Source organism: Tetrahymena thermophila, assembly GCF_000189635.1.
Source record: "Tetrahymena thermophila SB210 genomic scaffold scf_8254617, whole genome shotgun sequence".
NCBI lineage: Eukaryota > Ciliophora > Oligohymenophorea > Hymenostomatida > Tetrahymenidae > Tetrahymena > Tetrahymena thermophila.
In genome coordinates this window covers 907,468-935,000 of record NW_002476387.1, presented here as the reverse complement: position 1 = coordinate 935,000, position 27,533 = coordinate 907,468, and the positions used below count along the sequence as shown (strand labels likewise).

Here is a 27,533-nt window from a genome sequence, read left to right as displayed (position 1 = left end):
AAAATGGTGGGAAGGGTATTAAATTTGGTTTAAAAAAAGTAAGAGATAAAGATAAGTAAAATTTTAGATTTTATTTATGTTACAAAATGCAAAAATACATAAATACTATCTAAAAGGTTTAATTTTTTATTTTTGTAATCAAATGACGGCAATTTGTTCGATTTCGAATTAAGGATAACGATTTTGTTCCCAAGGAGCAACAGCATTAGATAAGTTACCAGCTTGAGATTTGTTAATTTCCTTAATTTCGATTTTACCAGGACCATAAGCACCTAGACCAAAGCTGTGAGTGGCACCTTTCTACCAATTTACTCTTACAAAAACTTGATAAGTTCCAGCTTAGAACTAGAAGGGATTATCGATGTATTTGCATGAATAAAGGTCACGCTTTTTACCATAGTAACCTTAAAGAATCTTACCACTTTAGTCAGCAATACAGAATTTAGTATCTGAATAATGAGAATTAGGGTTATCTTGATAATCTTCATCAAATATTCTAATTGAAATTTAGCTTACATTGAAATAATAATTGCCAGTTTAAGGAATCTTAATTTCAAAGTATTTTGATTCAGTAGAAGAACTTCTAAATCTATTATAAAATAATAACATATAAATAACTTTGATAAAAATAAAAATTAACTAAAATTTATTATTTATGATAATGAAAGGATTGTAAGAAATAAATAAAAAATATATTTAATTAATTTTTTACTCTTATCCTGAATAAACGAATCCATCATGGTAATAACATATTTAGACACCATCAAAATATTCGAGCATATCTCTGTATTCAAGGAAGAAAGTACCATCATCTTCAACACTGTAGCCAATTCTATTCTTTTCTGATTAAGAAACGTTATTCCACAAACTATCTTTATCACTCCATTTGCCAGACCATTCTTTAAATAAAATATTTGATTATTAAAAACATATTATATTTGAACTGCTATTTAAATAAAATTTTTATTGATTCTTTAAATTTAATTATAAATTTTATAAACAATGATATGCTCTTTTGTTTTTTTGACAAACTTTAAATAATTATCTAAACATAAGTATTTAAATAAATATCTATTCGCTTAAAATATAAATGAAATCTATCTTAACTTATTTTTCTAATAAATTTACTATTAATTTGCTTTTTTATCAGATAATATAAACTTTTCTATGTTAAATATAATAAAGAGCCAAAAAAATAAATAAGTAAACAAGATTTCTCTTCTAAAAAAATATTTTTTTAATATAAAAGAAATTTACCAAATTCACCCCAAGGATTTCTGACTTAGACTAATTAAACAGTTTGACCATTGTTAAGTCTGACTTCATTAGCTCCAATAAGTGTGTAGGCATGACCAGAAACAAGACCGAATTTTCTTAAAGGATCACCAGCACCAACATCTTCACCTTCTGTACCAGTAGTCATAATAAAATTTTTCTTATCAGCATCAACCATCTTTTACCATAATTGTTGTTAATCTTTATTGGTTCTATAACTTCTAACAGGAGCTCCAGTGAAATCATGGAGAGTTTCCTTTGTTAACTAACCATCAAGTCTATCATAATTTCTATGTAACTTAGCCCAAGCTTTTTCTAAAAGAACGACCCAAAGTTCATTATTTTTAGATTTCAAGAAATAAGGCTCATTTTTCTTATCGACTGGGAAGTAGTCATCTAAAATAACTTCACGATTGGCACCTCTCCAAACAATGTTTAAAGCATAAATACCTTATTCGTTATAGTTTTAAGTAAGGAAAATCCTTCTGATTCTATCAGGGTTTTCAGCAATAGCAGCAAGGGTGGAAAGTAAATAGCAATCACCCATATTACCTTGAAGAATATCATTTGGTTCAATTGCACCTTCGTAAAGGCAAGGTTTTTTAAATATCTCAGATGCTCTTTTCCAAGCAACAATATCTCTGTAAGAACCTAATTTGTCAGGAGTGGCAAGACTACTCTTTTCAGGTGGGAAATCAGAATCAGTGAACTTGGAGTTGGTTCTCTTTAAGTCTGCAAGAAGCTTGTCATATTTCTAGCTTGTAGATGAAGAACTTAATGCAGCACTGTAAATAACTTTACCCTATTAATATTGAAATATTTAATCAGTTTGTTTTTAATTAATATACGTTTATTTATAATTTATTTATTTATTTAAAGATTTGCTTCGTTTTGGTTTCTAATATTTTTGATTGAGTTAATTAATTAATGATTTTCACAGTAATTAACAATTAGATTAGGGAAAAAAACCTTCACCAAAAATAAGAAAAGTCTTGTAAATAAATAAATAAAATCAATAGAATAAATAGATTCCTTGATTGATTATCTTTCATTAGATAAAATTTATTTATTTTATTGCAATCTTTTTGAATCTATCTATTTAACAATTTTTAAAAAATGCTATATTTTATTTACCAAGTGAGCTTTGTCCATCATATCGCCTTTATCGACATCACTATGTTGCTTCATAATGTTTTCAATCTATTTATGCTAGTTTGTGTCAAAGGAGGGAGTAGGTTTTTAAGGAGGAGGAGCAACAAATTAATCAGCCATTTTTGTATTTTTGTTTGCAAAGTAAACATTTTGGTTACCAATAGGAGCAGAAGTAGGTTGATAGTTATAAGAAGAAGGTTAAGAAGGTTTGTTCAAACCATATTAGCCACCTAAGTTAGAGCTTGGAGCTCCAAATCCTCCTGTATTACTTCCGAAACCTCCACCATAGTTTCCATAGCCACCACCGAATCCGCTAGAGCCACCAAATCCGCCTTAGCCTCCAAATCCGCTTGAGCCACCAAATCCGCCACCAAATGACATAGGATTTGATAGAGAATCTTTGAAATTGCCTTATCTGGGAGCTGATATAGAGTCAATGTTAAAATTCATACGGAAGTCTTACATATTGTGAGTGCTAGATGCAGTATCATCTCTACCTCTGCTTTAAGGAGTGTTTGCAGTTAAAGGATTTGATAACTAAGAGCTATTAGCTCCAAATCCACTTCTAGGTTAACTAGGAGGCTAAGCTGACATTCCGAACTTGGAATTTAAATCAGCAATGTTAAAGTTTTGGCCAAACATTTTTTTCTTGCTTTATTTTTTTGTTAATTTTGGTAATATTAGGAATAACTTTTTTTGAATTGTTCACCAAAGTATAATTCTTATTGATTTAATTATTATATTTTATTTACAATCTTTATGTCTTTTTATATTAAATGATGTTATTTACAATCACTAAGCTAATTAATTAACTTCTTTCAAATTATTTACTTTATCTTGAATTCATTTCAAAATAAATAAATAAACAAATAAACACTCATGATCCACAATTTTTAAAAACGGAATTAATATCTTATAAGGCAAGGTTGTTGTATCTTTGATATTTTATCTATCAATTAGATTAAATTTTTTCTTTACCACAACTTATTTGTGTAAAGGCAAGCAAATTTATTTATTTATTCATTTTTTTAATCTCTTCAAATAAATATTTAAATTATTTTTTAGAAGTAACTGTTGAAAATATGTTAATTTAGAATAAAAAGTAAAGTAAATAAATGAATTTTTTTTAAAATTCTTTATAATTCTCATTTAAATTAGTTCGAGTAGAGTTCTTCGTTAAGACTTTAATTATTCTAGTTGATTGAAAAAATTTGTTTTTATTATAAAGAAAATTAGCTTAATAAATTTAATTAATTGTTCGAACTATCAACGCAAATTATCTTTATTTTATTTTTGGATATAGAGATAGAAAATAAACTCAATCTTTAATAGATATCAAAAACCATCTTTCCTTCAATATAAATTATATTACTTCTTAAAAAGGCTAATTAATTAATTTTTTATATATCTTTTGAATTAAAATTAACCTTTCATAAATTTTTATTTATTAAGAATTTTGGTAAATAAACTTAAATCTTCATATCAATTGAAAATTTATTATATTGCATCCTAATATCTATTTTTTAATTTTTTTGACAAACAATTTTAATATTAATAAAAAACCCTTTTATCTATTTCCAAGTTTCTCTATATGTTAATTAAAAATTAAAATACAAATATACTTATGAAAAAGAAAAGCCAAAATAGACAGTAAAACTAAATTTTATTAATACTATTTTTAATTGAGTTATACGAAGAGGCAATTTAATTTCATTTATTTTTCTAAATTTAATATTTTTAAAAAAATAAATTAAGAAAAAATAATTAAACGTTTTAAAATAAGCTAGTTAGTTAATTCGTACTTTTTAAAATACATTTTTCAAAAAATAATTAACCTTTGATTAAAAGTAAGTTTAATTTTATTATTTTTATTAATTTTTTATTTAAAATAGATTATTTTAAAAATATAAAATCTCTATTAAAAAGAGACTTCAAATATTTTAGAAATGTTATTCTTTAACAAAATAAATGTCAAATATATTTAAAAAAATTAGAAATAACTTATTTTTATTTTTTTTAATATAATTGCAAAAGTGGATTTGTAAAATTTATTTACACATTAATTCAATAAATTTAATATATTAATAAATTAATTAGTTAATAAACTAGAATAAATAATTTAAATTTACTTTCAAGGATAGAAATAAACCGATAAGATTTATTCATTTAAATTTTAATATAAAGATAGCTAAAATAATTTTCGTTTGTTTATTTTATTAATTTTTTTTGAATTTAATATTCAATTTTGTATTATTTTTTTTAAATTATTAATGTTGCTATTTTAATATAAAAATCTTTAATAATATTTAATTATTATTTTAACATGGTTATTTAAAATTAGTTGACTTTTTTTAAATTCTTGAAGATGTCAGCACCTATTTATGCTTATATTTTTTTATATTTATAATTTCTGTTTACTATCAATTAAATTAATTACTACTTAATTGAAAAATTTTAAATAATTATTATAAAAATATTTTTATAGAAATTTCTATAAAACAACTAAGATTATTTAAATAAAGTTTACTTTATCGAAATTTATTTTAACTACTATTTTATTTTTTTATAAATATAAATAAATAATAATTAAGAAATCAATAAATTTTTTTTCATTATAAGAACCATCCATATTTTCTTCCTCTTAATGGAGGACAGATTGTAAAAGATTATTTAATTTCAATCAATTTAAAATGTAAAAATTAAAAAACAAAAATAATTAAATTTACTTTTTAATTTGTTAATTAAGTGTGGGTAAAATCTTATAAAATATCATCAATAGTAATAAAATATAATAAACTTTTGATCGTTAAAGGATTATTGCCCTTGATTAAATAAAATAAAAATTTTATTAAATTTATTATTTAAGTAATTAATTAAAACAGTTTGGAGAAAGAGTGAAAATTAAATCAATCCTAAAAATATTTTTTGTTAATTTAAAATTAAAATAAAAAATTCTATTAAATAAATCACATAAAATCAGAATTAGATTGTTCTCATAACTTTATTATGAATATTTATAAATAAATTTATCAAATCTCTTTATAAATTTAATATACCGTCTAACCTGTAAGTTAAGTTAAAAAAAAAAATAATTTTTATGGGAAAAACTCACACTTTTTGTTTTCTTAATATATTATTTTTGCTTAAACTGAAGTCTATTTTTATCTTGATTTATTATGGTAAATAAGATTTTAATTAAAAATATTAACCAACTAAATTAGAACATATAAATTTTTTTTTAGTATGTTAAATTGATTTAATTACTCTAGTATTTATTCTTTTTGAAAAACTAATTAGTAATTCAAAGAGATTTTTTTATAAAATCTAGAAAGAAGCTAGCTTTTAATTAAAATAAAGAGATGAAATAAGTTTGTAATTAGCAAAATAAGCATTTGCTAAATTGTTCAAAAAATAATTTTATCTATTATTATGTATTAAGAAAAGAAGCGGATGCTGTTTTAATTAAATTTTAGAGTTTTACTCAATTAAAAATTATCCAAAATAGTATTTCAAACGATTTTAGGAGTATATACGTCAATACAAAATTAAATTTTAGAGTTTTACTCAATTAAAAATTATCCAAAATAGTATTTCAAACGATTTTAGGAGTATGTTCGTCAATATAAAATAAATATATTGGATTATAAATGAAAAATCTAATCTGAAATTAATTCCTTTCAAAAATAATAACAAAAATAAAACAATTTCTTAAAATACTGTAAATCTTCATATATTAAGGTGCATGGGTAGATAAATATTGTGAATTTTTAGGGTTTTAATATTAAATTATAAGCAGATGATTTTTTGTAAATATGCTGGTCATTATGAAGTTTTAGGGTAATTTATTTTAGTTTTAGTATGTAGAGCAAATTTTTTATCCTTTTTTTTCGAATTTAATTTTCTAAAAACAAAAATTGGGAGGTTAAATAAATTTGCTTAAGAGTTACACAAGAAATTAATGTTAGAAAAACATAATTTGATAGAAATTATATTGAGAGAACAAATAATTAAAGAAAAACTCAAAATAGTCAGCTTTTAAATTTCTTTACACTTTTTTGTATTTCTTAGGCTTCTTAAAAATAAATTTGTATGAAAAGTTTGAAATAGTATTTTATTTTACTCTGATTTTATAAAAAAATATTTTTAAAACAGTTTATTACATTTTGCTTTTTATACACACCTATCATTATAATTTATTTTATTGATATTAATTGTTAAATAGCTTGAAAAAAGTAAGCTAAATTAATTTATGAAGCAAATTGAAATAAAATATTAAATTTAAGCTTCTATAGGGGATATATTTAAAATATGAGAAAGAGGAATTTTTATTATTAAAGATATATTTATTCAATATATGAATCAGTTATTGATATCAATAATTTTACTATAAGCATCTGCAACTAAGTTTTATTTAATTGCTTAATTTCATTTTTCTTTGAGTGAAATTTTCAATATCATGTCTATTATTAAGCATGGTTGATTAAAAACTTTATTTTATAAATAAGAAATTTCATTAAAACTTGAATAAGAAAATATTGAAAATCTAAAATTTTTATTGGTATTTAAATAATTAGAAATTAAGTTTGATATTTAATATAAGAAAATAGATAAATTTCTTCATAATTTGTTTAAATAGTTAGTATTTTAAACTTAATCTGTGTAGCTATTTGTGTAATATGACAATTAAATTATTTATTTGTTTTGATTTATCTAAAATATTACCTCTTTAAGATTCTATTTAATTAAAATTATCAACTTATCATCAATTTAGCAGACATTTTTATTTAAAGTCTATAAAACAAATTTTATTTTTCATATTTTGCCTCTATCTATCTTGCTCAATTTGATTTTACTTATGTGATCTCATAATTAATATTCCTATCTACAGAATTTTGTATATTTATTTGATCTCAAATATAGTATTTGTATTTTAATTAGATATCTTATTTTTGGTTTTAATTGCTAAATAGTGTATAACTATATATGCTCTCGAATTATGATTGTTAATTATCTTTTTATAAATGGTATCAAGCTTTAAAATTTAAAACATGCTGTATAAATTGGTTCATATTATGTAGGAATTCTTTGATTATAAAAAAAATATCAAAAATCTAATAAAAGCGCGGAACATATCAAATGAAAATGACAATTCGATTTAATTAGAATTAATATAGTATGAAGCAAATGAAAAAGCGTCTAATTTAATTATGATTACCTTAATATCTTTAACAGCTTTGATAACTTGCCAAATAGAATAGATTGTTATTTATTCTCAATTCATCACACATTTAAATAGAAATTTTACAGAAAAAAAAAGAAAATAAATAAATAAACACAAAACAATTTAATAAAAATAAAAAAATATACCAAATAAGAGAATGATAAAACATTTAATATTTACGTTCTTAATCCTTTCTAGCATATACTGTGATTGCAGTACTTATACTACAACTTCTTCATGCGATTCTGATAAAAACTGCACTTGGAAACCTGATACTACAAAAGATAAATGTATTAGTGCTGCAGATAATTGTTCTGGTAAATCTAAAACTGACTGCAAAGGTACTTGCAGTTATACAGATGAAGTCCATGGAGGATGTGGTCCCCAGGCTCATTATTGTGGAACAATAGGTGATACATTTTGTAAAACATCAACTATTTGCACATTTACTCCGGGAAGTGAAATTTGTTAAAATAAAAGAAGCGGCTATGGATGTGGCTCATTACCAAACGAAACTGCTTGTACAAGTGCAACCTATTGCTCAGCTTTAGGCACTTGCACAACACCTGCTAGTAGGACATGTGATCCTACAACTCCAACTACTTGCTAATCAAATGGTGCTTGCGATTATAAAGAAATATCAAGAGAAGGATGCTATACTAGTGATAATTATTGCTCAGATTCTGCTTGTGATGCAAATGATCCCTTTTGCATAAAAAAAGTTAAAGATTCAGGGTGTTCACAAAAAACTTTATCCACTTCATGCAGATCATATAACGATACAGGAAGTTGCACTGCTGACTAAAACTGCTATTGGGATACTACCTATAATGATTGTTATTAAAAAGAGTGTGATGGTTTTAAAAATTAACCTGACTGTGATGGAAAAACTTATTGTGGGTGGTGGGAAGATTTCGATTGTAAACCAGACTAAACTAAATGTAGTGTTAAGTTGAATAAAGCTGATTGTGATGCTGTTCCATAGACACCACCAGGGGGTGGAATGTTTTCTCCCTGTGTTTGGTAAGATGTAAAATTTACATGTGATGCTAAAGATTTTTCGTTGTGCCCAACTCACAAAGATAAACTTACTTGTACTTAGGGAGGATGTGATTTTGCTTATACAGGATGTATTGATGGCGATGCTGGGTGTGGATCAAAGAGTTTATCTGATTGCACAACAACTTACTCTGCTACTTGTGAAAAAGGAAATTTACCAGGCACTTGCACTGATAAGGTAGGAGCCTGTAGCGGAATTTCAGATTCAGCTACATGTGGTAGCAGTAACTGTCAATGGTAAAGTGGTACTCCAGCTTCATGCACTAACACTGTAACTTGTTCAGCATTAGCTGAATCAGGCTGTAAAGCAGATACAACTAATTGCTCTTGGGTAACTGGTGGAACTTGTATTTCTAAAACATTTGATGATGTAAAAAATGAAGCATTAAGCTAGACATTACTATAAATTACTTTGTTATTTGTTATTGCCTTTTTAATGATATGACATTTACAATATAATTATCTTTTATAATATTTTTCTGTAAATATTATTTTAATATTTTAATAAATTCTTATAAGGTATTAGATATATATCTATTTGAGTGTGTATGTATTTGTACCTATTTATTAAAAGAGGCTTTATTAAAATCAATTAAAATTTAATTTCTAAATAAATTGTTATTATTTACCACTTTGCTTTAAGTGTAGCTTCTATGATTAAAAAAAATTATTTTGAATTGGTAAATTGATAAAAGTATTGCTAATCTTGTTGTTAAAATATCGCCAACTGCATAGGTACAGATGGTGATATTTCATTTAATTTTTATGATTTTAAGCTAATTTTACACTTTCTATATAAAAAAATTTGATAAATTCAAAAGAAAAACTTCAAAAATTTACTTCCCCCCTTCCTTGATAATTTATGGAAAAATTTTTTATGAAAATGTAATATGAATTGAATTTTGGTATTTATTATTTATTACACATTTTAGAAAATATTTTATGTAAAACTGTTTGCCAAATTAAAATATTCTTATTTGATATAAATATGGATTAAACGTACTGTAATTGAAATAATAATTAGCTGAAAAATTTATTTAAAAGATAAATAATAAAATAATAATTAATTTAGCTATTAAAACTTTGAAATAATTCTAAACATTTGAAATTAAATATTTCAAAAAAAAATGAAATAACTCCATAAACTCAATTTTAATATAAAAAAATAAATTAAGAAAAGTAGAAATTTAATTGAGCAATTATTTTTTTATAAGTCTTAATTAAATAGAATCGATTTTATTTAAGATAAAAAAAGTATAATAATTATAGTTATCAATACAAAATATATTCTTTAGTACCTTAATACCTCTATACGATTATAATAGCCTGTATAAGGAATGAAAATTTTTATACATTAATTTAAATATTATTTTTTAAGCTTTATTAATTTTTGCAATGAATTTAATAAAAACTCTATTTAATTATTAAAAATAATCAATTTTTATTCATATATAGATTGATAAATAATTAATTTGAATATAATATATTTTTCTGCTCTTTTATTATTTATTAAATTGATTAATTAATTCTAAACCCATAACTAAATATTCTTATATCTAAACTTCCGAAGATAAGTTTCTAATATAATTTAACAATCTTCTAAGCTCTTCCAAATATTTATTTACAACCAATCCTCATTAATAAATGCCCACCTCCAGCCACAGATTTTAAACTTGGTTGATGGCCTTAGAAGAAAAAAAAATTTTCATAATCAATATAAAAATTATTTGAAATTTCACAAATCATGGTATCATGGTTCGTGATATTTCAAATGCAAAACAGCTATAGAAGCCTAATTCCATGCATAATTTTAATAAATTAATGTTTTTTAAATATCTTTGCTCTTTTGAAATCTTAGGGTCAATATGTTAAAGTTTAAACTGAGTTATTTCTTTTAATCTACTATGAATTAATTAAGAGAATACATAAAAAAGTTTTTGATTAGAATTTATAAGTAGAAAACCATAATTAAATAGATAATTATATTAAAAGAACTAATAATTAAAGAAAAGCTTAAAATTTACCAGCTTTGATTTTTTCCTTACACAAAATATAAATTTTTTGTTAATATATTCAAACATAAGCAAGCTTTAAAGAAAATCTTAAAATAAATCATATATAACACAGAAAAAATTATAAAATATTATCAAAAGAATATTATATACTGCTGAATTTCTAATTCACTTTTTTAATATTTTTTTTACATTTTATTTAGTAATTAATTTATAAAATTACTTTTCTTCTATCAGAATTTAAAATTAGAAAGCCATATTAAGTTAGATACAAAATTTTTATTAAAAGAACAAATAATAAAAATAAAACTTAAATTAATTCCAGCAACGATTATTTCTGACGCATATTAAACTTTCTTTGATATTTTACTTAAAAATAAATGCAAATGAAAAGTTTAAAATACTAAATACTCTTTCTTATTAAATTATCAAATATTTTTAAATTAATTTATTAAATAATGTTAATTTAATCATTTTATTTTATTGATGTGTTTTGTTTTAAATTGAGGAGTAAATAATTAAAATTACTTTTTTTCTATTAGAATTAATTAGAAAACCATAATTTGATACATTATTGTATTAAAAGAACAAATAATTAAAGAAACACTAAAAATTACTATCTATAATTTTTTTTACGCAATTAAATTTTTTTGTGTCAATGTAAATGAAAAGTTTAAAATAGCATTTTACTCTAATAGAATAAAAAAATATTTTTTAAAATGTTTTTTAATTAATACTAATTTTAAAATTTTATTTTATTGATAATTTATTTTAAATCTATTGCTAAGTAATTGTGCTTTCTATTAGAATTTATAATTAGAAATAATTATATATTTATTTGTATTAAAAGAACAAATAATTAAATAAAAGTTCAAATTCTTTACACTTTTTATTTTTTGTTATACATAAATATTTATTTTTTTTGTTGATTTACTTAAATAAATGTTTATGAAAAGTGTAAAATAGCATAAAACTCAAATCAAATTATAAAATATTTTGAAAAATCTATATTTAATGAGTTTGATTTTCTAATTTTACTTTATAAATATTTTTTGTTTTTACTTTTAACTAAATAAATACTTAAAATTCCAATTTTTTCTATTAGAATTTATGATTAGAAAGCCATACTTAAATGCTTTATTCTATTGATAGAACAAATATTTTAAGAAAAACTCAAAATTTACAATCAATAATTTTTTCTTTTAAAAATATGAAGTTTTATTGTTACATTACTTAAAAATAAATGCAAGTGAAAAATATGAAATATTATTTTGCTCTTATCAAATTATAGTCTATTTTTAAAAGAGGAAAAGAAATAACCCAAATTTTTTAATATAATTTTATTTATAGGCTTTGTTAAAAGTATTGATATAAGTAAGCTACATTATTTTTTATGATATGAAAGTTTAAATTTATGTTTTTAATAGTAATTTAATATCTGATCAAGATGAATTTTTTTTTCAAAACAAAGAAAGATACATTTTTAAACTTTTTTATTATATTTAAAATATTAATCTACCATTTAGGCCAATTATTTTGCATGAATTATAACCCCAGGGGGTTTCTTTGATCCATTTGTTTACCTTGAAACAAAATTTACATACAAACCTAAAGATTTGAAAATATGTCCAAGTTACATGGATAAAAAGACTTGTATTGATGGAGGATGTGATTTTTCTTTTTTATAGTGCAAAGATGGTGATGCTTAGTGTGGAACAAAGAGCTTAACTGATTGCAAAATAATTTACTCTGATACTTGTGAAAAAAGAACTAAACCAGGTACTTGACTGACAAAGCAGGAGCTTGTAATGCAATTTCAGATTCAGCTACATGTGGTAGTAGTAACTGTAAATGGTCAAGTGGTACTCCATCTTCATGAGCTAACACTGTGACTTGTTCAGCATTAGTTGAATCAACCTGTAAAGCAGATACAACTAATTGCTCTTGGGTAACTGGTGAAACTTGCATTTCTAAAACATTTGATGATGTAAAACATGAAGCATTAAGCTAAAATTGTCAATTACTTTGTTAGTTATAATTGCTTTCTTGATGATATGACCATTGATTGCAAAATGATTTTTTTTATGTGAAACTAAATAAATACTATTTTAAATTTTTGATAAATTCTTATTAGGTAGATGATTTATATTCAATTATATGTTTGTTATTAACCATTAATATAGACTTTATTGAAATTATTTAATTAAAACTTAATAATTTAAGCATTTTTATTTATTTAATTACCTATTTCTTTTAAGCAAGCATAGTATGTGATTAAAAAAACTTATTTTCGTTATTGAAATCTAAAATATCATACACTGTATATTTTTTAAATTAACATTATTAAAAAATGATTTGATTGATTATCCCATAAAAATTATATTAAAGCCCTACCTGGCTGATTTTACCTAAATTATAAGAGTAAAGGTTAGAAATAATAAAGTAAATGGATTTAATAAAAATTTTTAGACATACACAAGATTTTATTACCTTATGAAATTATTGAATTATGTTACTAAAAAAAATTATGAAGGATTTAAATACAATCATTAAATTTATTTTAAAAGGAATTAAAAAATTTTTTATTTTAACATTTTAGAGTCATAATTGTTTAAAATATAAAATATAAAACTATTTTATCTATCTATAACATACAATAAAAATTTTTAAAATGTTTTGTATTTTATAAAAGTAAATTGTTTATTCTATAATTTTTATTTAGTGGTGTTATGAATAAATTTTGCTAAGTTATTTATTTTAAATAAATTTAGAGAAACTGTGTCTTTCCTTTTATAATAATACTTAGTCAGAAAAAAATTTTTTTGATAGTGATTTTTTTGCTAATAAATTGACTTTGCTTAGTTAATATTTTATTAATAATATTTTTACTTTCAATGAAATCCTTTAAATTTTTATTTTGAAATAAAATAAATTTAAGGCTTATTTAATTTTATAAAAAATCTACTAATTTATTTTAATTTATAATTTAACAGTTTAAAAATATGAAATAAATAATTTGATTAGGATTGTATTTTTTTCAATTTAATATCATTAATAATAAACAATAAATACTATTTAGAAATAAAAAGTTAGCTTTACATTAAAAAATTAATTTCTCTCTAATAATTTTATTATATAATTTTTTTTTTTTGAAATGAATAATTCACTGACTAAAATCAAAGACTGTATATTTAATTTTTTATTTAAGTTTTATAAAAAGTCTAATTTAATATTTCTAATAAGATTTTAATTTTAACTTATAATAAAGTGGTGTCTATGTGTTAATTATATCATAAAAAGATAAATCAAGTTTGGTATTTTAATTTAATATTGATTAATTATTTAATTAATTATATTTTTAGAATAACAAATGGGGTCTGATAGAAGAGAAAAAAATAGATCAAGATCAAAGTCGAGAGATAGAGATAGAAAAAACAATAAAAAAAGAGAAGATAGATCTCGTAGCAAATCAGGCGATAGAGGAGATAGACATTAAAAGAATAGTTTTAAATCTAGAAACGATAAATACAGAAGCAGATCTCGTTCTACTGAAAAACCTAAATATAAAGATGAAAAAGAAAAATCAAGTAGATATGAGCGTAGCAGGGATAATGATAAAAGAGATAGTAAAAGAGATGAAAAGTATGATAGTAGGAAAGAAGTAGAGAAGAATTTTGGTAAAAATAAGAATGAAGTATTGATAGAAATATCAAATGAGGAAAGATAAGGAGGCAATAGAAACCAAAAAGATAAAGTTGATGAAAGTGATTTGATTACTTCTCTTAAAGAAGATGTAGGATTTTTAACTATTGAGTACAATAGAAAGTAGTAAGAAGAAAGAGAAAAAGCTATTTAAGAGGCAAAAGATGCCAAGGAAAAAAGAACAATAGAGTTGTTTACTCCTGCTTCTGGTAGAGCAGGTGGTGTTTATGTTCCTCCATACAAATTGAGATTGCTTTAAGAAGAAATGATGAAACAAAATGATAACAAAAGTGAAGAGCATTAAAAATTAATGTGGGATTTACTACGTAAGTCTATTAATGGTATTGTTAATAAGGTAATATAAACATATTTCTCATTTTAATTAATGAAGAGAATAAAATTAATTCTTTTTATTTGAATAAAAAAGATCAATATCTCAAACATTTAGAATGTAATTGTTGAACTTTTTAATGAAAACCTTATCAGAGGAAAAGGACTATTTGCTAGAGCTATTATTAAGGCATAATTAGTAATATTTTTTATTTATTTTTATAAATAGCATTATTTAAATTGTAATTTTTATTTAATTAAGTCTTCTCCAAACTTTACTCATGTCTATGCTGCTTTGATCGCAGTCGTAAACACTAAGATGCCAGATATTGTAGATCTTATTATAAGAAGAGTTATTTTATAATTCCAAAGATCTTATAAGAGAAATAATAAATTAGTTTGTGAAGCTGCCATTAAAATGATAGCTCATTTGATAAATCAAAGAGTTTTAAGTGATTATGTTGGCTTGCAATTAATGTTCTTGCTTTTGGATGATCCAAATGAAGATAAAGTAGATCTTGCTTGCTAGTTTATGATTGAGGCAGGATAAGTATTGTCAGATTCTACACCAGAAGGTGTTAATGCTATCTTTGAAAGACTCAAAGGTATTTTGCATGAAGGAGAGTGTGAAAGAAGAATTCAATATAGTATTGAGCACTTGTTTGCTGTTAGAAAAACTAAATATAAAGTATTCATTTTTGTTAAATTATTTCGTGGTTAGTAAAATGTATTATTTAAAAAAAGGATCATCCTGGTGTTATCCCAGAACTTGATCTTGTTGAAGAAGACGATATTATAGAACATAATTACGAAGTACTTGATTAGATAGATCCTGAAGACCATGAAAACCTTTTCAAGTTTGACCCCCATTATGAAAAAACCGAATAAGAATGGGAAAAAATTAAGTTAGAAATCTTGGGAGAAGAAAATATTCTTAGCTTAAAGCAAATTAAGACAGGAATTGAAGAAGAATAAGAAGACGATGACAACTAAGACTAAATGGTTATAAAGGATTTAACTGATGAAGACAGAGTCAATCTACGTAGAACTATTTATCTTGTCATCATGAGTTCTGTCGACTTTGAAGAATGCGCTCATAAAATATTAAAGATGAGTTTAGGTGTAGGCCATGAAGAAGAAGTAAATAAATAATATTTCATAGCGATTTTCTTTAATTTTTATCATTTTTAAATTTAAAAGATTTGCCAAATGATTATAGAATGCTGTTAGAATGAACGTACCTACTTAAAATTCTATGGATTGCTAGCTTAGCGTTTCTGTGAAATGACTGAATTGTATAAAGATAAATTCATGTCTTGTTTTGTTGAGCTTTATTCTACTATTCATCGTTATGAAACAGCTAAAATTCGTAATTCAGCAAAGTTTTATGCACATCTTTTTTATACTGATTCAATTGATTGGCGTATTTTTGCATGCATTACATTGACTTAAGAGACTACCACAGCATCTTCTCGTATTTTTATCAAAAATTTAATTTTAGAAGTAATATTTTTATTTGGGTTTTTTTATTCATTTTTTTATAAAAATATTTATTTATTTATTTCATCATAATAAAAAGATATGTGAAAATACTGGACTTGAAAATTTATAAGAGAGATTTAGCAAAGAAGAACATCAAGAATTCTTTAATGGATTATTCCCAATCGATCATCCAAGAAATACTCGTTTTGCAATTAACTTCTTTATTTCTATTGGTCTGGGTGCATTAACTGAAAAATTAAGTGAGCACTTAAAAAAATAAACTGAAGAAATGTAAAAATTGCAATTAGAATAATAAATGTAAGCAGTGCAATAAATGCTCCAAAACGAAGATTAAAGTAGCAGTAGCAGCAGTAGTGATAGCAGCAGTGATAGTAGTGATAGTGATAGTAGCAATAGCGATAGCGATAGTGATGATGAAGATAAAAAATCTAGTGATTCATCTGATTCAGAGTCTGATAAAAAGAAGAAGAAAAATAAAGATAGCTAAAAAAAGAAAGCAGAGTAGAAGTCTAAGTCTAAAAAGAAATGACTAAAAGATCTACTTGAATGCTAATGAAAATTATTTCTTCATTTTTAGAATCAAAATAAAATTTTAAAATTAATATTTTTATAATATTTTTAAAAAAAATAAAAAATGTATAGAAAGATAATTAGTTAGTTAATTAATTAATTAGTTATGTTTATGCATAGTAAATTAAATAATTAATTAATATTTGTATATAGAATATTTCTAAAATTAAAATTCATTTTATTTATTAGAAAACTAAATTAATTAATTAAAAGAACTATAGTTTCAAACAATATATAAAATATAACAATTTTACATTTAATGTAAAATTAAATTACATTTATTCAAACCTCAAATTTAAACACTATTTATAATCATATTGGGGGTTTCACTTCACAAAAGCAACCATAATTATCAATAGCAAAAGTTAGTTAGTATCTTTATTAAGCATAATGCAAATATTTTAATTACCCTTCTATTCTATATAATTATTATTAATTCATTATCGCAAGTCTTCAATATTATTGCTTACTATTTGTTTGGATTTATATTTATTATAATGTATATTAATTAGAGCAGCGTTTTATAATTTTTATAAATTAATTAACCTTCAAAATAAATAATCTTAAAACATTAAGTCTTATTGTGCTACTAATTCAAGCAAGTGAAATAAAATAGTTAACATATAAAGGCAGCAGCATGAGTTAAAGTAATATTTTAGATAATAAAAGCAACCTCGCTACGTCTCATGTAGTAGAAGATAGAAAGCCGGGATAGGGAGCGTCTGCTGGTGATTGCGAAAGATGTACAAAATTAGACTAGCAATACGATGAATAGTAATTAAAAATTTTTTTTGTAGTGATCTTAATCATTAGATTTTTATTTGAAATACAAGAATATCATTAAAAATTAATCATTTTAAAAGAAGTTCTTAAGCTTGCCCAACATAAATTTAGCAATATCACTAAAAATAACATACACACAGCAATACTAAATTTTAATTTATTTTAAATATCAAGAGTAAAAGCTTCTGAAAGATTAAAATAAAATAATGAAGATTTGAGAGTTAAGATAGATGAACTTTCTTCAATACTTTAGGAAAAAATAGAAGCCTTAAAATAGAAGAAGGCTCCTTAAAAGAAATAGAAATCAGGTATTATTTTGTAGTAGAATTTTATAGTAATAAAAAATATTTACTGTTTTTTTTTAAATAGTTGATCCAGTTAAAAAAGAATTAGATGTTATCAGTAAAAGGATTTTTATGGCATAAAGACAACTAAAAATACTTGAAGATAAACAATCATCCAACTAAAATGTCCAAAGGTAAAAATCAGTATTTTTATATTGAAAAATATTTGGGTTTATTTTGATTTTATTTTTTCATATGAAATAGAATCACTGAAATGAAAAATGAAATAACAGAGAAATAAATGTTGCTTTAAAAGTTAATTAAAGAAAATAAACTCCTTGAAGACATCAAGATACAGAATGAAGCTATATTAGCTGAAAGAGAAGCTGCTTAGGAAATCAAAGACTTAGAAGAAGAAGCTATAGGTTTAAGAGGGCTACTCAAAGATGTAAGAAAAGAAGATAGATAAATAGAAAAGGAAATGACTAAACAGTGTTAATATTTAATAGCACTTGAATAAAAGCACAAAGAGGTCTGTGAAAAGTTTGGCATATCACCAACTTTAAATCAAACTAGGTTTGATAACTTATAAGATCTGATTGCTGAAAATCATAAGAATCGATAAAAAATCAATGAAAAATAAGAAAAAGAAAAGAAAAAAAAGCTAGGAGATATAGAAGTAAATTATTCATTTATTTATTGATTAATTCATTCATTTTTTTTTTTATTTTTGAAATTTCGATAATTGTAATTAGAAATATATATGTTTTAATTACTCTAAACTTTTATCTATTAGATTAATGCAGAGTCTTACAAAAAGTTAAATGAAGATATCAAAAAAAAGAAATAAGAAAAGTAAGATTTGGATATCAGTTAGAAAAAAGAATTAGATGACATTTAAAGCAAAATTAAGCAAGTGAGTGCAGAGAGAGAAACTATCCTTTTGAGACTAAGAGATAAGGAAAAGGTAAAATAAATTAATTCATATTTATATTTTGTTAAATTTTATAATTTATTATAGGAACTCAATATTGCTATTATGAAGATTAATGAACTAAAAAGACTAACTAAACATAATGCCTTACAGCCATTAGTTTTGGAATCTATCAAAGGAAATAGACAAGTAAAAAAAAATAAATTTATGCTTTAAACTAGTTTAAGTGATAGATAATTTAATTTACTTTTAAAAAAGGATGTTGGTTTATACATGAAAATGAAGAAAGAATACAGAAGAGAACAAAAGGGTGTTTCAGTAGGTTCTGAGACAGCTTGCTCTTGGGATAATAGCAACGAATTGCCAGAGACAAAAGATTATTAAATTTAACAAATTAATATTTGGTTCTAAGAGGAGTAAATTAAGGGAATATAGGTAGAATATAAGTTGAGAAATGGAGAGAAAGTTGTTCTTGATGGATTTTTCCCTAAATCAACAGAGAATCTTTAGGAAAAAGTCTTAAAATTAAGAGGACCTGAATATATCTAGAGCATATCTGGGTATTATAATAATTACTTTATTGAATATTTAAGAATAGTTTCATCAAGAGGCAATTACATCTTAGCTGGTACAGAAAAAAACTAATCTCGTTGCAAGAAATTTGAATTCGATATCAAGAAAGACGAAAAACCTATATCCTTCTTTGGAGTTGTCGATAAAATAAACTTGAAAAAAAGTAAAATAAAATATTTATTCATTAATTATAATCTAATTGTAAAAATAGATAGAGAATCCGAAACATAGTAAGATGAAGATATGGTACTTATCAGTTTTGGTATTGAGTTAAAAAAGAGAGATGCAATGAATAAAGTTGACTCCATTTCTAATAGAACTAATGGAAATAGTGTATATTAAAATAATAACTAATATGACGAAGATGACTATGAACTATATGCAGATCTTTCAAAGAAGAATCAACCTAAAAACGGATAAAGAAAGATCATTGATGCAAATAACTCAAAAGTTCACTCTGAATTTAACGATTTTGACAATAATCAAAATATTAATATTACGAATGAAGCAAATGAAAACAAAGAATTTAGATAATCTGTAGAAAACTCGCCACAAGCAAATAAAGTCTAAAATTAAAATTCTCCATAAAATAATCAAAAGAAAAACCCTGTAACAAAATAAGGATCAATCCACAACAGTCCTTAAAACAAAAAGAAACAAGAAGAGAATTCCAATATCTTAAATAACAGTTAAGAAAAAGTAGTAAATTAATAAAATGGTGGTGTAAGCAACTAAGATGGACAATAACAAAAGAGAAAATAATCTGAGCATTAAAACAACAATTAAAAATAAGAAAATCATAATCCTTAACAATAATAGTAATAGTAATAAAACTCTCATTAAGAAAATTCATAGAATAATTCTAAAGTTTAGCAATAGTAACCATAAAAGGAAGACTCTCAATTGCATTAACAACAAAACTCTCAATAGTAGTAACAACATTAAAATTCTTAAGATCAACAACATCTCTAAGATAAACAAAAAAATTCTTAAGATCAACAACATCTCTAAGATTAACAAAAAAATCCTTAAGGACACTCAGAGTAAAATGAGCAATTATAGCAACATAATAATTCTTGATTAAAAAGTAATTAACTTAAAAAGGCAAAAGCTTGTAATATTAGCATTTAAAAAAAAAAGTGGTATTTAAATATTTTATTATAATATTTAAGTCTTTATTATGAGCCATTTATGAATTAAGCAGAGTTAAAAAGTAATAATTTAGATCTAAAAGTTATGTTTTTTTATATATTTTATTATGTAAAAAAAATATTAAAAAATATTTAGAAATTAAAAATATTACAAACTTTTCAGTTCAAAATAAAAATAATGAATATACACAAGAAATTAAAATTGTACAATATTAAAATTTTTTTTATTCTATAATTGGTTTAATATTTATAAATAAAAATTAAAAATAATTAGTTTATTAATTTTTAATAATTTTATTTAATTCCTAATAAATAAATAAGAATATTTATCATTAATTTTTCAGGAATAAAGATTTGAACAGTTTAAATTCTCTTTATTAAATTATCTTAAAAAAAAAAATCAACATTGAAATTTTTAAATAATTAGATTTATATTTTCTCATAAAATTAAAATGAATCCTATAAAAATGAATTTTTAATAATAGAGAGACAAATAAGATATTAATTTTTATTTTAAATTAAAATTTTTAGATGGCTTGATTTATTTATTTACTTATTTTAAATTCAAAAGCAGATTCGCATTTAATTTAATTTAAATATTTTTATTCAATAATTGGTATTTAATAAAGTTAAAATTAATAATTTTTGATAGCAAGAGTTAATTTTTATATAAAATTATCAAATAATTATTATTATTTGTATATTTGCATAAAGTATTTGGTTTGGTTTTTTTTTAAATTGAGAGGTTTGTTTTTATTCAGTTATTTATGAATGTTGCATTAAAAATTTCAAATTAAAGCCATTAAATTTCATAATTATATCTTTTTCAAAGAATTTTGAGAGTTATTTAAAGTATTAAGTTTACTATTTTTTTATAAAATTTCTATCTTTGGCAATATCTACACAGGATCATCAACCTTTAATGCTTTTTAAATTTTAATTATTAGGTCTGGATCATTATATTTATTTAGCTTCATCTTTTCAAGCAATTTTAGTATATAAGTTAGACATGCTTCAGATCTCATATCTTCATCAAGTTCTAATAATTTCTTAGTTATTTTTATAAACCTTTGAATATCATTTAGTTGTAAGAAAATTTGGCTAATCTTTGTCTGAACATTGTCATCTTCACCGATTTCAAACAACTTCATAAATTCTATAATTTACTTTTGCTATTTATTCTCTTAATTTTATACAGATTGCTATATTTATGTATTAACTTACATTTTAAGATTATCAATTGCAATTATAATGTCTTTGTCTGTGGAGTGTTCCTCATTTAACTATAATGTTTAACACAATTTATCTTTAAAGAGAACAAATTAGTCTATCAATTTTATTTCCTGTTTCCAATTTAAAAGAATAGGAACAATTTTATCTATATTTTTTTCTTTTTTATTAGAATTATCATGAGGTTATTAAGAGTTATTTCCAAAGACTATTTCTGTTATTTATTATAGCAGAGATTCCATTTTAGGTATAGCTTACATAACTAATTCAGTTTTCTATGCGCATTGAACAAGCTCATCTTCACTTTCTACAGCATAGATATCACACAATTGCTAAATTATTTCTTATTAGGCAGCAATTATTTATTGTGTTTGCTAGGAAGTAGCACTATTTCCTAATAACTTATGATCAGATCGCCTTTTTGTAGCAGAATTTTGCTGGCCTTCATCATAAAATCCGTTACTTCTATTCTGCTCAGGTGTTTTTGATCTACTCCTATTATGCTTTACACTATTTTAATAAGGATATGGCTCTTGCATAGCAGGCTAAGTAAAAAGTTTTTGCTGGGAAATGTTATTTTAATAATTATCTATATTTTGATTATTAACATTTTCATCATTATAATGCGGCTCTTATTGCTACTGATTTATACTATTCATATTTTTTTCAGAAGTTATGCTTTAAAACTATAAATACTGCTCTTAATTTTTGTGTACTAAATTTTGATAATCTATTCTTAATTATTTATATAATTCCTTCATTTCTGAATGAGCAATTTATAGGGCTTGATGATCCTTTTATATAAAATCATTGCTCTTTGTTAGTCTTAAATTAATATCCAAAAGTCTTTCCTTCTCTTCTTAAAGTTGATTTATTTAATTCATTAATTCTTCTTTGACTTTTTCAAAAAATCTAGATTTGTTCCTTTCTTCATCACTTAGTTTACTGTTTTCTCCTCTTTGTTCTAATATTGTTTCTCTTAGTGCTTCAGCTTCTTTTTTCCAATAAGACATTTCCTTCTCAAGCTTTTCTTTTTGATTCTCAAAATGATTCAATATAGTAACTAACTTTTAGTCCTGGCTATTTGATGCTACTGGTTTGCGACCTTTTAAATATTTTAAATAGAAACAATTAAATAAATATGTGAATAAAAATATGAATACAATTAGAACATAAAATAATTCATTAAAGTAATAAAATAAACTAAATACCTAAAAATTTCATAAAAATATTAGTATCTCTATCTTTAGTTTTATCATCTATGATAATCTTAGTGTCGATTCTCTTTTTTAACTCACCGCATTCCATTTCTTTTTTTGTAAGCTTAGATTCATAATTTTACAGTTCGTTCTTTAATTCCTTGATGGATTTGGACAGTTTGGAATTTTCTTATTGAAGTTTTTTATATTTATCTTTTTCATTAACTAATTCTTAATTATAATTGAGCTATGCTTTTTCCATTCTTTCAAGGAGCTCATCCCTATCTTTTTTAATTTAAGTGAACTCCAAAATAAATTTTTCAGTGATTTCATTTTATTTTCGCTTATTTGAATCTATTTCTTGACTATACATATTTAGATTTTGTGATAATTGAAAGTGTTTGTAAATGTATCTATCTATCTATATTGCTGCAAAATATTAATTCTGTGATATATTATACCAAAGGAACTTAAAGATATTATTTAAAAATTCAGATTAATAAATTTCAAATATTGATTAATTGTTTGTTTGTTTGCAAAAATTTTGAATGAATGATATTAAAAGTAATTTCTACTAAAAAACATACACATTTTTCTGAGTAACTTTTTTAGGAGTGAAACATTATAAAAAAATTTGAATTGCTTTAATTTCAATTTTTGAAAAAAATGGTAAAGATTTATAATTTAATCTTTGGTTGGAATTTGTATAATGGATAAATTAAGTTGATTGATTGATATATATTTAAGAGCAATATTTTTAATTCATTATCTAAAAAATAACTGCTTCACGCTTTTAAATACTTTTTTCTTACATTTTTTTGATTATTTGCTGGGATTATTGGTTAAAAAATTTCAAATGATAGTTTTTGATTTAGAATTAGAGAAAATTTAAATATTATCAGATAAAATAGAGGTAAATTAGATTTTTGAAGTAAATTAAATTGAATGAGGAACCATACAATGATGTACATGAAAATAGATGAAATTATATTACAAAATTAGTTAATTGTTTCAAAAATAATAATTAATTTGCTTTAAAAATATATTCTCTATGTTTTTTATATTGTTTGTTTATTTGGTGTATTATTTATTTTTATTATGAGTACATTTAATAAAATTATTGAATGAATATATTTTAAGACTATAGTTTTATTCTTAAATATAGTGAAGGAGCGTTAAATATATTTATTTAATTTAGCTTTATAACAATTTTATACAATATTTAGGAGATCGATCTGTATTTATGAATTCTTTCCTAATTGCTGACAATTTATTCATTAGTTAATATCTTCATTTTATTAGTAATATTCGGACTCGAAAATTGTTTATCATTAACAAAGAACAAGAAGTTTCAATACATTTATGAAGTTGCACAGCATATATTGAAATTAGAAGCACCGAATATTATCTTAATAAAATAATGAAGAGTTTTATAATCTAAAATAATAGATAAAGCTGATATTTTTTTGGTTATTATTTTTTTTTTTGGTTAATTATATTATTTGGTAGGTTTATTAATATTTATAATTAGAGTTTTTTATTTAAAGTTTTTACATATATATTTTTTGAATTATTTCTATCTGATCTATTTTGATAAAATAGTACTTTATTTTTTCTCAATATTATTCTCTGTAGTTGTATTTAGGAATGTTGGGAGGGTAATTTTAATTATTTTAATATGAATGCTATTGTGTGTTTTATTATGAAGGATTCATTTTTTCAATTTGTATGGTTGCTACTTCGCTATACTCTGAACTAAGGAATTTTCTGCGAACGGCTTGGGTTTAGTTAGTTGATGCTGATTGAAGTAAAAGGCACATTTCGAGAGCACAAGGTCTAATTTATTGCTCGGTATGTTAAGTGTGACCAGTGAGGACATCACTCCAGCAAATATTCTTTTTAAATAGCTTATTTGTGAGATAGATAGCAGCGCAAGCTTTTAATGATTCTGAGTATTTAACAAATTTATATTCGACTAAGCAGAGTTAAAGAATATATAAGCTCATGTCAAAAGATTTTTTATCAAGTTTATCAACGCGTCCGTATCTTTCAAGGAAACGGAGAGATGTGGGAACTGTTAAGTTGAAATTTAGGGCACAAATAATGCTTCCTTCCATTTATAAAACATCATTTTTTCTGTAAGCTTTCTAGGTGGCTTCAACAAAATCATTAAGATTAGGAGGATATATTTCTTCGTATTTAGAAGCTATGAACAAAGCAGTTACACCTACAAGCTATAAATTATCTCTAGTGCATGTGGCTCTATCCAAGAAGCGGTCAATTAAATTGACAGTAATAAATAAAGTTTCAGGTAACAATTTACACTTTCTATGTATTTCCACAATCCAGTCAACCAAAATGGCTCTCATTCTGTCATTGATTTAAGTTTATTTTTCCATGTATTCACCGACTTTGAAGGCAATCTAGTTTATTTTACGAATAAAATAAATTTTAGAAATTGAGTGATTTTAAAATATTTTATAATTTTCCTTTTATTTGAAATTTCTCAATTAGAAAATATAAATTAAGCATGCCGCTTTTTTAAAAAAGATGTTTGTTTAATCGTTAATAATTTAAATTCGATTAAAAAACATTTAGATACAAACTCTATTAGATATTTAATTTTTGAATAATTGAATTTTAAAGTGATCAATTTTTAATTTGCAAATTTAATTAAATCAGGAGATTAGTAGTCGAATAATTATACTAAAAAATACTTGGCTCTCGAAAAATAAAACTATTTGAATTATTTTGCAAGAAAATATTAGTTAGGATAATACTTATTACAATTTAATTTTAAATTTTTCTATTAATTTAAAAGGATTTTGTTTATTTATTTGCTTGCTTGCTTATTTGATATTTCAATTTACATTTCAAATTGCGTAAAGCAAAAATATCACTTTTAATTTTTAATAGCAACTTCTTTGATGGAAATTAAAAACAAAAATGTTTATTTTAAAATGAATGCTTAACAAAATTAAAATGAATTGCTTTGCTGAGGAAATGATTTTTAGTTGGCAAACATTTTTGGTATTTTGAGTCATTATAAAATAAATGAGCTTGAAAGTATTTTTTTACCTCTCTTTAGCGCATATAATCGAATATTTGCTTTGAGTATTAAGCAACTAAAGTTGGTTTTTCAGAGTCTTCCTTAGAAATCCTATTCAATTCAAATTCTATATTTTTCATGTCAATATTTTTATTTTAAAGGCCAGTTTAATTGGTTTAATATGAGCGCTCTGTTCCATTATTGCTTACAGTGTCAATTTAGCTTGACATTCTCTTTTAATGGTTTTATGGAACTTCGGAGGAATGCTTCACATGCATTGAAAATTTTCTAGGAGAACTTCTTTTCATTCCGTTCTCTTATTCATTTATATTTGTATCTAATTCCATGCTAAGCTTTTAGGCGTGGTGAGGCTACATGTTTGCTTTTATTGATTAAGATCTTGTATTCTATTATAAATTAAATAATTGTTAGAAAATTTTAAAGAGAGATAGCTATGCTATGGCTTCATTTGAAACAATATCCTTCTTTTCCCTTTAGCTTTCATCAAACTCTTTTAGTTGAAGCAGCTTAAAAAAAAGCTTAAAAGCATCAAAATAAGAGAGATGGATATTTGAAATTAATTTGAAAAATGAAAAAAATTTTTACAAAGCGACTGTCAGGGATATTTTGAATCTCACGCCCGAAAGCACGAAGTTGATTGCTTTATAATTTGTTTGAGTCTCCAAACATGGATTATTCACCATTTCTCATTTGTAGGCAAGCCATTTATTTATTACTTTGTTTGTTGTTATATTATAATAATATAATAAAATATATAGTATTTCTTTGTTGTTTTTTAAATTCTCTTTAACTCTTGCTTGTTTCTTTTTTTAAGAGAAATGCAAATTGAATAGGATGTATATTTATGCTTTTTTCTTCAAATTAATTATATCAAACACTCTTAATTCACTTTAAGTTTTTATATCATGAAATTATTTATTAAATTTTCTTATTCATTCATTTCTTTCAATCATCTTAGTTTAAATGTATTTATTTCAAAATTGAATAACTATCTATCTTCTCACATTTAAACGATTCTATATTATTTGAATGATTCTCACTCATTTTACTATTTTCTTCTCTTAACACTTCTTTTACTTTATCAATTAATCAATCAATTAAAAGCCCAATATTTTTTTTTCAAAAAATATGTTTGAATTCTATTCGTTAGCCTGCTTAATTATAAGTGATTTTTCAATCGCCAGATTGATATTTTGAATCAACAAATTTGATTTATTATATTTTTTCGTTTCTTCAGCTCAATTAAACACATGCTTATCATATGCTGAAAATATCATTAATAATTAAATAAAATTTAAATATAAATAAAAAAATCGCTTATTCAAATTTCAAAACGACAACATAAGATTTGCTTCATTAGAAAAAAAAGATTAGATAGCATTGTAAAATTGTATGGTTTTGAGTAAAGTATTCCTTTTAGAAATTTATTAACGAAAACACACAATTTTCTGTTAAACTAAATATTTTATAACTAATTGATAAAAG

At 23.1% G+C, this 27,533-nt stretch overlaps 7 protein-coding genes across 7 annotated transcripts; 3 read left to right on the top strand and 4 right to left on the bottom strand. All coding sequences in view use genetic code 6, as the record gives it.

Annotated features, from left to right (window-relative positions):
• Window positions 1-138: 138 nt before the first annotated feature.
• On the bottom strand, window positions 139-3,069 carry TTHERM_00196650 (calpain family cysteine protease; the record flags this gene model as incomplete). Its single annotated transcript, XM_001017319.3, has 4 exons — window positions 139-589; window positions 713-899; window positions 1,258-2,077; window positions 2,410-3,069. The coding sequence occupies 4 exons, from the start codon at window positions 3,067-3,069 to the stop codon at window positions 139-141; spliced, it is 2,118 nt and encodes a 705-aa protein (XP_001017319.1).
• A 4,435-nt stretch (window positions 3,070-7,504) lies between these two features.
• On the top strand, window positions 7,505-9,285 carry TTHERM_00196640 (hypothetical protein). Its single transcript, XM_001017318.2, has one exon. It carries the CDS (start codon window positions 7,635-7,637, stop codon window positions 9,150-9,152), a length of 1,518 nt encoding a protein of 505 aa, XP_001017318.2. The 5' UTR covers window positions 7,505-7,634; the 3' UTR covers window positions 9,153-9,285.
• Window positions 9,286-12,179: 2,894 nt separating this feature from the next.
• On the bottom strand, window positions 12,180-12,687 carry TTHERM_00196630 (hypothetical protein; the record flags this gene model as incomplete). The annotated part of the gene is made up of 2 exons (XM_001017317.2): window positions 12,180-12,207; window positions 12,320-12,687. 2 exons carry the CDS (start codon window positions 12,685-12,687, stop codon window positions 12,180-12,182), a joined length of 396 nt encoding a protein of 131 aa, XP_001017317.2.
• Window positions 12,688-14,089: 1,402 nt separating this feature from the next.
• Window positions 14,090-16,783, top strand: TTHERM_00196620 (MIF4G domain protein; the record flags this gene model as incomplete). The annotated part of the gene is made up of 6 exons (XM_001017316.3): window positions 14,090-14,776; window positions 14,849-14,950; window positions 15,014-15,439; window positions 15,496-15,891; window positions 15,952-16,254; window positions 16,331-16,783. The coding sequence occupies 6 exons, from the start codon at window positions 14,090-14,092 to the stop codon at window positions 16,781-16,783; spliced, it is 2,367 nt and encodes a 788-aa protein (XP_001017316.2).
• Window positions 16,784-17,461: 678 nt separating this feature from the next.
• Window positions 17,462-20,478, top strand: TTHERM_00196610 (hypothetical protein; the record flags this gene model as incomplete). The annotated part of the gene is made up of 7 exons (XM_001017315.4): window positions 17,462-17,915; window positions 17,977-18,085; window positions 18,156-18,570; window positions 18,688-18,858; window positions 18,913-19,014; window positions 19,084-19,561; window positions 19,610-20,478. The coding sequence occupies 7 exons, from the start codon at window positions 17,462-17,464 to the stop codon at window positions 20,476-20,478; spliced, it is 2,598 nt and encodes an 865-aa protein (XP_001017315.4).
• Window positions 20,479-21,358: 880 nt separating this feature from the next.
• Window positions 21,359-23,351, bottom strand: TTHERM_00196600 (hypothetical protein; the record flags this gene model as incomplete). The annotated part of the gene is made up of 2 exons (XM_001017314.1): window positions 21,359-22,884; window positions 22,991-23,351. 2 exons carry the CDS (start codon window positions 23,349-23,351, stop codon window positions 21,359-21,361), a joined length of 1,887 nt encoding a protein of 628 aa, XP_001017314.1.
• Window positions 23,352-24,594: 1,243 nt separating this feature from the next.
• On the bottom strand, window positions 24,595-26,753 carry TTHERM_00196590 (amine-terminal domain cyclin; the record flags this gene model as incomplete). The annotated part of the gene is made up of 3 exons (XM_001017313.3): window positions 24,595-25,401; window positions 26,057-26,434; window positions 26,634-26,753. The coding sequence occupies 3 exons, from the start codon at window positions 26,751-26,753 to the stop codon at window positions 24,595-24,597; spliced, it is 1,305 nt and encodes a 434-aa protein (XP_001017313.2).
• Between the last annotated feature and the right edge of the window lie 780 nt (window positions 26,754-27,533).